The sequence below is a fragment of the Sturnira hondurensis genome, unplaced genomic scaffold (assembly GCF_014824575.4).
Source record: "Sturnira hondurensis isolate 20B ecotype Veracruz unplaced genomic scaffold, ASM1482457v3 Scaffold0005329, whole genome shotgun sequence".
Taxonomy (NCBI): domain Eukaryota; kingdom Metazoa; phylum Chordata; class Mammalia; order Chiroptera; family Phyllostomidae; genus Sturnira; species Sturnira hondurensis.
The window spans coordinates 1,548,746-1,561,131 of record NW_028077960.1 but is presented as its reverse complement, the minus strand read 5'-3'; the positions used below and the strand labels follow the sequence as shown (position 1 = coordinate 1,561,131).

The 12,386-nt window shown below is 52.0% G+C and overlaps 1 protein-coding gene across 1 annotated transcript in view; it reads right to left on the bottom strand.

Annotated features, from left to right (window-relative positions):
- Window positions 1–403: 403 nt before the first annotated feature.
- The window catches only part of CSPG4 (chondroitin sulfate proteoglycan 4), a 50,712-nt gene continuing 38,729 nt past the window's right edge, over window positions 404–12,386 (bottom strand). The window contains exons 9-10 of the mRNA XM_037046974.1: window positions 6,147–6,330; window positions 404–5,853 (exon numbers count right to left, since the gene is read on the bottom strand). Coding sequence (XP_036902869.1) covers window positions 4,019–5,853; window positions 6,147–6,330 — 2,019 coding nt within the window. The 3' untranslated portion in view covers window positions 404–4,018. The remainder of the gene's footprint in view (window positions 5,854–6,146; window positions 6,331–12,386) is intronic.

Sequence of the window (12,386 nt, the reverse complement as noted above, 5' to 3'; positions counted from 1 at the left end):
AGTCCTTTGTGACCTTACCAGCCATCAGAAGGAAGCCTTGGGATTACCTCCCAGCTCCAGGCTAACAGAGTTGGCGGTTCCAAGGTTAGGGGTCGGGGAGCTCCTCCAGCCTGCAGCGAAGCTGTGTGCAGGTAGGAAAGTCCCTTCTTGGCTACTGGTTGATTTAACCAAGGGCTGCCTCTGGTTTTAAGAGCACTTAGGACACCTGAAACGTGAAGGAACACTGCAAAGTCCACAAGTTATCCTAGAGGCCACAGGTGCCCCCTGAGGAGCTGGCACCCTTTATGAGGATAGCAGCTCTCAGTTAAATTATGCATCTCATTGCACTGAGGATGGAAATGTGATCAGGAGGTAAGCTGGGCATGCTAGGCTTGGCAGCTGCATGGCTGCCTCTTCCCAGGAGAAGAGAGAAGGAAGCAGACAGAGCCAGTTGCCCTCTCACTCTGGGCTCCCCCTTCGTTCGCCAGCTCCAACCACTGGGTTAGGGCATACATCTTGGTGTGCCAGGTACTCACTGGCAGGTCTGGGGCTCTTCAGGAAAGGATGGAGGGATTCCTATCTGCAGTTCCCACAGCAGTTTTGGCACAAAACGAGCTTGGCAACACCTGCATAATCATAGCAGTAACTACACGACATTAACCAAGAGGACCTATGGTGGGCCAGGAGCTGTGGAGAGAGCTCCTGCTCCACCCACTGGCCGGGGCTCCCTCACGTGTTATGGCCGGGACAGGAGACCCAACCAGAGAGCTCTGGGGGGCTGCACAGGTATGTCTGTCCCTTTAAGATCTGGAATGTTCAGGGCCCAGAGGAAGACGTCAGCAGTTCACATTGGTCAGCAGTTAGTGCTGGTGGGGGACCATTTCTCCTGCTTCCTATCAGAGGATGATGGTTCTAGCTCTGTGGGTTTCACGGCGGCAATAACAACTCCACTTAAAGGGTCAGCTTCTAGAATGAGGAGCAGGGCTGAAAGTGAGCCCTTTCTTTCGAATCTAAGAGGTGAAACCATTTATGGTGGTGGGCAGGTCTCCTGAGCTGGGGATCTCTCTGGAACCCCTATCCTGTTCCCCACACTCACTCCAATGCCACCTTTCCCACTGCAGAGTACTTCCCAAATCTGCTGATGTCACCTTGGGTCCCTGGATGGGCAGGGCATCTTGGACCTTGGCTCAATGTGCTAGTTGCTGGGACTGTGGGAAGGCCACAGGCGAGAAACACATATCCCCAAAGTTTGTGTGTACAAGTATGTATTACCTAGGTAGGTATTTATCTCTGTGTTGTATGTCTGAAGATCTGAAGGTGCACAGCTGTTTGTACAAGTGCACACTGTGTGTATGTGAGAAAGAGAGTCAGAGGCTCCCAGACATTTCTGATCGTATACAGATTGGCTTCCATCCGCAGTGCCTGGGAGGACTTGGCTCTTAAACAGAAGAGGGTGGTAAATTACTTTTGTAAAGTGGATAGCAACCCCCTTAAGCATCAGGGAGATATGTGAAATTTGCGAGACCCTGGCAGAGCTGTTGGCCCGAAGCCTTGGGTGCCAGCCCACTGTCCAACAGAGGTATAGAGAAGCTGGCGGGGGCGGGGGGGTGGGGGGGGGCGGGGCAGGCTGGCCTGTGGGAACAGAGAGGGTTGGGTCAGGACTCTGGGGGAAATCCAAGCTGAGGCCAGATCCTGCCTCACAGGTCGGTCACCCTGTCTCAGCTTACATTTCCAAGGAAACTGGTTGCTCTGGGAGGAGACTGGTCCCAAATATCAGGGCCCTGAGGATCCAGCCCTGGGCTTCTGGGAGGGGCAGGGCAAAGCATGGGGTGTGGCTTGTAGACACCCTTGAAAGGCCCTATGTAAGGCTGGCCTAGAGGGTGCTGAAGAGACCCAGAAGTCAGGCCAGGATTTCAAGCTCTGGGTATGGAGGGATTTCTGTGGGCCTCCCCACCTATGGCTCCTGGCTGCCGTCAGGGGCAAGCTTTTCACTGTGGCAACAAGAGCTGGCTAGGCCCCGGGGTCTGGTCTACTGTACTGCTGCCTTGCTGAGTGTGACCCTTTCCCTCTCGGACTCTGTCTCCCTGTGATCCTCTGGGCTCTTTCAGCAGTGACATGCCAGGATTCCAGGGGCCCTCCTGAACCTTCTGAGGGAGTGGAGAGGATCTAGGCAGCCAGATGCCGAGATGTAAAGGGCGGGGCGGAGGGGTGGGGGGCGTCCAAGGAAAGCCTGTGGAGAAGAGGGGATCTTCTTTTTTGCCCTAGTTCCTGTTTTAGATGTTACAGATATCAAAGCACAGGGAAGAGGTGACTCTGCCCCCCAGATGCAGGTCAACAGCCCAAGGCTGCCTGGGGCAGTCTACCTCCAATCTGGCTGTGCTCAGAAACCTGCCTCCTACCCCCACCCCAGAGCTCAGACACCTCTCATGCTTCTTCTGGGGACTTCACCTGGGTTAGCCCCTGGGACCCACAATCTGTCTCCATTGCAACCCTGGGAGAGACCCTCAAAAGGGAAAGAACCAGAGGGTGGTGCCTCCGTGGGAACTCATAGGGGGCCTCCTGGAGACACTGTGTCTCAGATTCACTCCTAACCAAATGACAGCCTCTCAGGCCACACACAGGGACAACTTTCAGAATCTGAGCTGCTTTCTCTGCCTTTGGGAAGGAGTGGCCCTTGGGCCTCTTGTTGGAAGGGTAGAGGCCAGCAGAAATCGTCCTTGTGCAAATCTCTAGTGAGCTGAGGGAAGGCACCTGTGGGTGCAGTGCCTCGGCCTACTCGTCCGCACCAGGGTCCAGGCTTGGGGTCCCATGTTCCCTTCACTTTCCTCACTTTTTCTGTTCTGACTTCTTGAGAGGTGGGTGGGGAGGGATAGAGTGGAGGCCAAAACTCAGGCTAAAAAATCTAGGGCTGGACACTGAACCTTTCTTAGTTTCCTTTTTTGCTTTAAGTTCATCAGAGAGAGCCTAGCCTATGTCTACTAAACCAAAGGGCTTGGTCCCATCCCACGAAGAGGGGGCAGAGATCTCAAAGGCCTCAGGAGGTAGAAGTTCAGGGCTCCTGTGGCCCTAGCCCCGCTGCTGGTTGAGGCTCAAGGGCGTGCAGGTTGGTGAGGACAAGGGTCCAGTGCATGGTCAGACAAACAACACACAGGCTGTCTAGAACCTCTGAAGCACCGTTTATCCAGGCTGCATGGAGCCAAGTGCCCCCGACTGCCTGCCCTCCAGTCGTCAGGGGAACACAGGCACTACAGTGTCCGTGGCCTCAGACCCCACATGCTCCCCAGCCTAACCCTCTGTAGGGCCCCAGACTCATATTTGTTTAGCTCTCAGCCCGTGAATGAACTGGTCTCCATCTCGCACTGCCCGGGGCTCCATCACTGTCGGCTAGCTAAGCGCCATGTTAAATAGCTTCCTTGTAATCCCCCTTAAATAAACCTGTCCCTAGAGCAACCCACCAAATTTTCCTTCTGAACATATTCTACTGGCTTATGCCTTCCAGGGGGTGAAGGGTCCCTTTCTTTCTGCCCTCTGCTCTGGGGAATACCCTCTCCCTAAAAGACCAGCAGGAAAAGTTTTCTCTTAACCCTGGGGCAGAGACCAGGGGCAGCCTGGTGTGGAGGGAACTCCCAGGAACCCCTGTCTGCCCCTCCCTTTCCTTTCTTTTCCTTGTCCTTAAGAGGGTCAGGGGTGACTCATCCGAGGTCATAGACCCAGGACCCAGAGTCCTCACCCATGTAGGAGGTTACTGTGGTTTTGACAGCTCAAAGTAGCTCTAGGGCAAGGGACTGACTCCCTGAGCCTGCCTCTGCCCCTGGCCCCTGCCTGGCCCCTGTGGTTCTCCACATGGAATAGGCTGGGGAGATGCCAGTTCTTGACTGGACAGACCCCTGTAGGTTTCCCCCAGCACCCTCCACCCCTGGCATCCTCAGGTCTCTGCAGCTCTGGGGACACTCAGACAGCACCAGGGCATGGAAGAAATGGGACCAGGGCCTGAGTAAGCTTGTTCCTGGCCCTTCAGTGTCTGGGCCCAGGCCAGGCCTTATACCCAGTACTGGCCATTTTTGAGGGCAGGGTTGGCTGTCCGGCAGAACTGTAGCAGCTCTGGGTCAGGATGGCCCCCTGGCGAGGGCCGCTGGCCAGTCAAGTTTGTGAGTGGGATGGCTTGGCTGGGGTCGACTTTTCGGAAGGTCTCCGTATCACTGGCCAGGCCATTACGGGGCTTGGCTGCCAGCACCTGGACATGGTGCTTGCCTGTCTTGTTGCGTTTGCGGAGGTAGAAGATCAGGGGCAAGATGAGTGCCAGGAGCAGGAGGACCAGGCACACCGGGATGATGATGCTGAACATGTTGGCCTCGAGGAAGCCCAGGAAGCCCCCTGTTGCCACAGTGGGCACAGGGCTGGAGGCCGCCAGGCCTGGCTCGCCAGTTGGGAGGCTACTCTCTGGCCTCTCTGCTTCTGTCTGAGCAGCCTCGGGGAGACTGAACAAGGCCACGCTGTAGGGTTGGGCTGCGTTGTAAGGCTCAGTGGCAAAGTCCAGCGAGACCACAGCTGGTGGGACACCTCTTGCCCACAGCTCCAGAGTGAGACTGTCACCTGCAGGGCCTGGGGACCCACCCTCTGGCCTGCATATCTCCAGTCCCAGCCTTCCATCCTCAAGGTCCTGCTGTGTGAAGTGCTGCACAGGCTGGCTGTTCCTGGGCTCTGTTCTGGCCCAGGGCACACGGACCAAGCGGCCATATCGGGGTCCCGCCAGAAGCCGGAAACGGGGCATACTGTCTGTGCGGTTGGCCAACTCACCTGCACTTAGGATGGTGGAGTCCAGGCGCAGGGTGGCACCCTGGGGCCATGGCCCGCCCACCCACACATGCAGCAGAGCCCTCACAGTGACATTCACTGTGGCTGAAGTGTTGGCACCCCTGGCCAGTGCCAAGACACTGAAGTGGTCGTGGGAGGAGGAGAAGTTGGTAAAAGCAAAGGCCACCTCACCTTGGTCTACCTGAAGCTGGCTGAAGGCTGTGGCTGGCTGCCCACCCACCAGGAGATGCCCATACTTGGGCCCCTGGGTGAGGTGGTAGGTGGCATCTGGCTCCTCCCGGTCTGAAACCACCTGCAGCTGCTGCCGGCTCAGTGAGGATCGCCCTAAGGCTTGGGGCACCTCTAGGGGTGCCTGCAGCTGTACCTCAATCATGGATGGCAAGACATCCACAACCAGGGACATGGGCAGGGGTGGGCTGGCTCCGTCAGATACGCTCAGCTGGAAGATGCCTGCCACACTGCTCCCATTGGCCACAAAGGCCAGCCGCCCCGCATCCACATCGGCTTGTGTGAAGTGGGTCACAGGCCCTGCACTGGCCCCTGCCAGGCTCAGGAAGCCATTGTGGGGTGCCCGCTGCACCTTGAACTCGATCTCCTCAGGAGCTGAGTCTGGGTCCAGCACACTCAGCTGGGCCCGGGAGACTGAGGTGCGGGAGCCTCGGGTGAGCTGGAGTGGGGTAGAGGCCTGTGGTTGAGGTTGCTGCTCATTCACATCTTGCACCGAGATGGTGAAGACCTCTGAGGTTTGAGGTCCCACCAAGGAGGCCCCCGCTGGCCCCTGGAGGTGGGCGTGGAAGTGGAAGCTATCCGGCTGAGTGCCCCCACCACTGTGGGCATACACCAGATGCCCTGCAGCCAGCTGGGACTGCAGGAAGTGGGAGTGCCCGGCGTGGAGGGGCTCCTCAGACAGCAACAGCTGGCCCCGGGTGGGGAACTGCGTGACCTGGAACAGCACATCGTGCTCTGGGCGCTGCGGCAACACGACACTGGCCAGGAGGTTGGAGGCGTCAAGGGCAGCTCTGGTGATCTTGGCTCGCTGGCCTTTGAGGACCCAGAGACCTGGGGGTAGAACATAGGCTATGAAGGTCCAGTCCACTGAAGAGTCATGGACCCTCAGACTGGGGCCCCCAAGGTGTGGTTTGCCTCCCCCCTCAGACCAGGTAGCCAAAGATGGGGTTCAGAGGTCCCAGGAGGAATAAGGGCCATGTCTCCCTTCTGACCTCAAAGCCTCTCCACCTGCCCACCTTCCCTATAACATCCCAGGTCCGGAGGCTGACCCTGGCTTTGTGTCCCCTCCTCTCTGGTCCTCTCCCAGTGTCCCCCGAATTTTGTCAGCCTGTCATGCGGTTCACCTTTGTTCCTCCAGAGGCGGCTAGAGTGCTGGGGACAGGCAGCCTCAAAAGACACAGCCACAGCAAGGGTGGTGGCCAAGTCGGGGGCAGGGGGCGAGACCAGCCGGAGCTTCACAGTGTCATGGGCTTCCCAGAAGGGCTCAGCAGGCATCTTGTGCTCATAGAGAACATTTCCAGCATACACCTGTGGGAGACCCCCATTGTTGGGATGAGGCAGGTCCGAACTGTGTGCCCAGCATCCCCTTCCCGGGCTGGCACTGAGCTCTCTGACACATCCCCAGATCACCCCTCAGTGCCAGCCTCACTCTAGGCTCTCCCAGTTGTGTCTGCCTGTATGTCCGTTACCTGCGCTCTCCCTCACTGGCTAAGTGGGTCACCACTAGACCGTCACATGGCAGTGAAGACCCAGGTTCTACAGCCAGATGCGTGTCGAATCTGAACTCTGCCGCCTTGGGCAAATCTCTTCTCTAAGCCTCAGGGGAAAGAGATACCCCACTCTTCGTTTTCTTCTTGTCTCAGTAGTTGCTCCTTCACAGGCTCTCTTGGTCCTTCCACTTCTCCCCACCATCTATGGCTGGGCCTTGAGGCTCTTCTCCATCGACAGGCAGGCCCCTTGCCTGCTCATTCAGTCCTCGATGCCAGCTATGTGGACGACCTCCTTATGTGTGTCTCCTACCCAGACTGCTCTCTCTGGAACCCTAGCTTCTCATATCCACCTGTGTCCTTGGCAGCTCCTAGGGGATTGTCTAGTGGGCATCTCCAACTCCACATGCGCCACGTGGACACCTGATCTGCCCAGGTCCCCATCCTCCCACTGTGGAAGGCAGCAGCTGTGTTCTTCCAAAGGCTCAGGCCAAACTCTGGCATCATTCCTGACTTCCCTCCTCTCCCCACACCTCATCATATCTGCCTGGATTGAGGGAGTAGCCTTTTTACTGTGGCCCAGCCTTGGACCCTGCTCCCTTCCCCTATAGTTCTTGACACAAAATCTAGCGTAAGCTTTTGAAAAGTAAGGTTATATCACTCTTGCTCAGATAGCGCAATAGCCTACCATTTGACTGCAGAGACCCTGTTGTGACCCTGTTACTCCTGTGACTTCACCTCTGACCACTGCTTTTAGCAACTCCAGTCCAGCCAACCTGCTGCTCACTACACGTGTGCATAGTCCTCGTTTTCATTTCTATAAAGAAGTAAGTTCTGCCCTGGCTGGTGTAGCTCAGTGGATTGAGCGTGGGCCTGCCAACCAAAGTGTTGCCAGTTCGATTCCCAATCAGGGCACGTGCCTGGGTTGCAAGCCAGGTCCCCAGAATGGAGTGCAACTACACATCGATGTTCCTCTCCCTCTCTTTCTCCTCTCTCTAAAAATAAATAAATAAAATATTTAAAAAAAGAAGTAAGTTCCTTCCCCCTTCTGATCCAAATGTGTCCTCTTGGCTTATCTTTTGTTTTCTCCTTTTAGAAGACACAGAACTATTTTCCTTCTCTCAGAAAAATAGGACTTGCGCAATAGTAAGACGGGATCGGAGGGTGCGGGAGACTTCTAGGAGAGCGGGGTTGTGGCGACTGGGGAGCACAGCCCAGGCGAAGGGTGGCGGCTTCCAAGGCGGCTGCTGTAAGAGGGAACACAGGCCTGGAAACTGGAAATTAGGTATTTTGATGAAATCTCCTAAAGGTTGTATGTTGACCATTAATTAAAAAATATTAAATGCATATGCAGGCCAGTTAAAACACATTTGTCAGCCAGATGTGGCCTGCAAGGGTGGCCAGCTGTAACCTTTGGCTCAAGCTAAAGGGTGGGCAGGAAGGAAATGAAGACCCCTGGGAGCTGGGGGTGGGAGGCTGGATGCCTGGGTATAGGAGCATCTTAGGTGGGAGGGGTCCGGTGAGGGTGGAGCAAGTCACAGGCAAGGTGGAGAGGGTCCCACAGCTCTGGGAGCAAGGAGTGTCATCGGGGGAAAGAAACCCTGGACTAACAATCAGAAAGCACATTCTTGGCTTTGCCTCTTACTGGTCATGTGCTCTGAATAAACTCACCAGACCTCTGTAAGCCTCAGTTTCCTAATCTGCAAAACGGGGCACTTGTTCCCTATCCCTCCCAGCTCAGGTATTATGGGGCAGTGGTGATGTCAGACACCAGTAAGTCCTGCCTGGCCCCCTTCCCCAAGGGCAGATGGGTCTCTGCCATGCAGCTGCCTCCCAGTTTTCTTCATGACACTGCCAGCACATCTCCCGGTGGCCATTCAACATGGTCCTTCAGATCACTGGGGTTTGTGGGGGAAGCGATGTAGGATGGGGGCAGGGATCTGAAGGCCGGGTCAGTCCCTCCCACTTCCTGGACATCTGATGACAAAAGGCTCCCAGGGACTCAGGGTGCACAGCTACTGTAGCCACCAGCTGTGGTATGTGCCTGCTGAGTATTTCACTGTAGGGAAGGACATAAAGGAGGGCACAGCAGAGGCCAGGGCTATAGGAGAACAGAGAACCCAGGCCTGGAGCCTGTTAATATGAGAGACTCAAGAAACCATTCCCACCCCTGTTAAAGCCCCTCCTTTCCTGAGGCCAGAAAGCTACTCACTCACCTGCTCTGCCCTAGAAGGGGCATTAAGTGATGGCTGCTGGTACTGGTAGGTCCAGTTAGCCCTGAGCTCTGTGATACCAGCAGCCTTGCAGTCTGAGTGTTTACTGATAGCTCTGCTGTGCTCTGGGACAGCCACACCCTGCCACTGCAGTGACGGACTCACTCAGCTGCCTTCCATCCACTCATACTCTCCCAGGACCCACTCTGCCTCTTGCTGGCCCCTGACCTGAGCCCCAGGCTCACACCTCTGTCCACAGTCCCAACAGCTGCCTTCAACTCAAACTCCATCCCTAGACCAAGCACTTCCCCTCACCAGCCACTAGTGACCCCACCCAGAACACATTTTCTGGCCCCTAGGTCCAACTGCTGCTTCCTTGTAGAAGCCAAGCCCCGGGACCCGATCCCTGATCAGAAGCCCTTGTATCCTGACCTCCTGCATTATTCTGTGGACAAAAAAAGGGGCCACATGCTAAACCTGACAAACTTAGGGGATGCCTGTGGGGTGGTTTTACAAAGTCAGAGATCAAAAGAAACCACATAGGATGGTCTGAAGTGAAAACTTTGTAACTAAAAGCGAATCTTGACAGTCACGTCCTAGGTGGGTATCTTCCCTGACACAGGTCAATCTTTACTTTAACTGAGCCTGTCTATTGTTTTTCTGCATCTATGATAATATAGCTTTGGAATGTCTGAGTAATACTTTTTTCCAGACCCCTCAGGGCACAGCCTCCTTCCAGAGTGATGAGCGATGCCCTCATTGTTACTGCTATCATGTTAATTGTTAACTGCTAACTACCCTATAACCACCCAATGTAAAAGAAGTATGTGTCTGTCTCTTCCTTTTACCTTTTATCCAATCCCAGAGATTCCCCCGCTTCGATTTCTGACACCTCCCTAATCTATCAGCAATGGATTTCTTATAACCCCCTTACAGCTTCTCCTTTGATTCTGATGTATAAGATAAGGTGCATAACTGCCATTCTCTGGAGCATTTTCTCACTCAGCTGAGATTTTGCTTCCTGGCAGTGACTTGGTGATGAACTTTGGTGATGAACTTTGCTTCCTGGCTTGGTGATGATGAACTCCTTTAACTTGACCTTATCTGGGAAGCACTTTATCTGCCCTTCCATTCTAAATGATAGCTTTGACTCAGGAGATGGCAGCCTTTTGGAATTCAACCCATAAGTAGCACCCTTTAACCCACCACACAATAAATATCCCTAGAAATCTGTTCAGACTCTACAGACCCCCAAATAAAACAAAATTAACATGGGAAATCATGCCTCCAAGGCCAGAAATTCCCAGCCTCCCGCCTCCATTAACACTTCTGCAGATACAAAAGAAAGAGGAAGTCTTTATTTGCACATACTTAGAGAAATGGGAAGATTTAACTAGAAATTATATCAATTTAAGATGGCCAAAATGGAGGGGCTTTTTTTGAGAGGGCCTAAATTAATTTTTTTGCATCCCCAATTAGAAAATGCTGGTTCTAGCTCTGACTGGTGTTGCTCAGTGGGTTGCACAATGTCCTGCAAACTGAAAGGTCACCAGTTCATTTCCTGGTTGGGGCACAGGACTGGATTTCAGGCCAGGTCCCCAGTTGGGGCCCTCGAGAGGCAAACTATGGATGTTTCTCTCCCTCTCTTTCTTCCTCCCTTGCCCTCTCTCTAAAAACAAATACATAAAATCTTAAAGGAAAAAAAAAAAGAAAATGCAGGTTCTAAAATTACATGGAATGAAAGGGAAGCATCTTGATTAGAGAATAGAAGCTTCTAGGAGAAGCACAGGTATATTTGTTTTTTTGAAAGTTAATAAGAAACTTTAAAGACTGACTTTGAACTAAAGGAGGCTTCTGAAGCTAATAAATGCCAACACCCCATTCCTGCGCCTTCTATAGTTCTCCACTATATTCTTCGCTCTCTGAGATTCCTTGGCTAGACTTGCGCTCCCCCTCCCTGTGTCTCTTCTCTATCTCCTCCACGACCACTCCCTGCTGACCTGGGGGAGAATAAGACTAGGAATTCAGGCAAGGATAATTCAGGAATTCTGGAAGCCCCGCCTTTGGAAAAAATCCAGTTTCAGGAACATATCCAACTGTGTTTGTTAAATCTTATAGATTTTCCCCAATTTTCTCTGGGACCCTGATGGGGTCCCAGAGAAAATTAAATTAAATTAAATTAAATTTTGCAGAGAAAATTTAATTAAACTGTTAGAATATGTGATCCTGAGGCTATTCTGACCTATTCCAATGAATCTACCTACTAGATTCTGGGAGCAAAAGCAAAATAATTACTAACTAGGGTTTTCTGGGACTCTTGTAGAAGACTCTGTTTTTATTGTAGAATGCCAGGTCACCTTAAGAAGAATTATAGGAAATTGAAATGGGAGTTAGAAAGAGAAAAGAAAGAGGAGCAAGTATATGGTTTCTCTACATGTACATGGACATGTATGGGTCATACATGGGTCATACAAGAACCCAAAGTTCTTTGGGTTCTCCATTTCCTATACTACTCTTAGCCTCCCCTTGTCTATTTTGTACCTACCATTTATGCTTCTTATTCCCTGTACCTTTTCCCACATTCTCCCCCTCTCCCTACCCCTCCCTGATGGATAAGCCCTCCATGTGATCTTCATTTCTGTGGTTCTGTTCCTGTTCTAGTTGTTTTCTTAGTTCATTTTTTTTTCCCAATTTTTATTTAATTATTTTTCAAGTACATTTTTCTGTCTATTACTCCCATCCCATCCCACTCTTAGTTCATTTTTTTGGGGCTCAGCTGCTGACAGTTGTGAGTCTGTTGTCATTTTACTGTTTGTATTTTGATGATCTTCTTTTCCTTAGATAAGTCCCTTTGACCTTTTATTTAATAAGGGCTTGGTGATGATGAACTCCTTTAACTTGACCTTATCTGGGAAGCACTTTATCTGCCCTTCCATTCTAAATGATAGCTTTGCTGGATAGAGTAATCTTGGCTGTAAGTCCTTGCCTTTCATGACCTCAGATACTTCTTTCCAGCCCCTTCTTGCCTACAAGGTTTCTTTTGTGAAATCAGCTGATAGTCTGATGGGGGCTCCTTTGTAGGTTACTGTCTCCTTTTCTCTTACTGCTTTTAAGATCCTCTCCTTATGTTTAATCTTTAGTAATGTAGTTATGATGTGCCTTGGAGTGTGTTTTCTTAGGTCCAACTTCTTTGGAATTTTTTGATCTTCCTGGACTTCCTGGAAGTCTATTTCCTTTGTCAGATTGAGGAAGTTCTCCTTCATTATGTTTTCAATACCTTGCTCTTCCTCTTCTCCTTCTGGAACCCATATAATTTGGATGTTGGAATGTTAAAAGTTGTTCCAGAGGTTCCTAAGACTCTCCTAATTTTTTTGAATTCTTGTTTCTTTGTTCTGTTCTGGTTGAGTGTTTACTTCTTCTTTCTCGTCCAAACTGTTGATTTGAGTCCCAGTTTCCCTCCCCCCACTGCTGGTTCTCTGTATATTTTTCTTTATTTCACTTTCCATAGCCTTCACTTTTTCCTCTGTTTTGCAACCATAGTCAACCATTTCTGTGAGCATCCTGATTACCAGTGTTTTGAACTCTGCATGTGATAGGTTGGCTCTCTCTTCATCACTTAGTTATATTTTTGGAGATTTGATCTGTTCTCTCATTTGGGCCATAT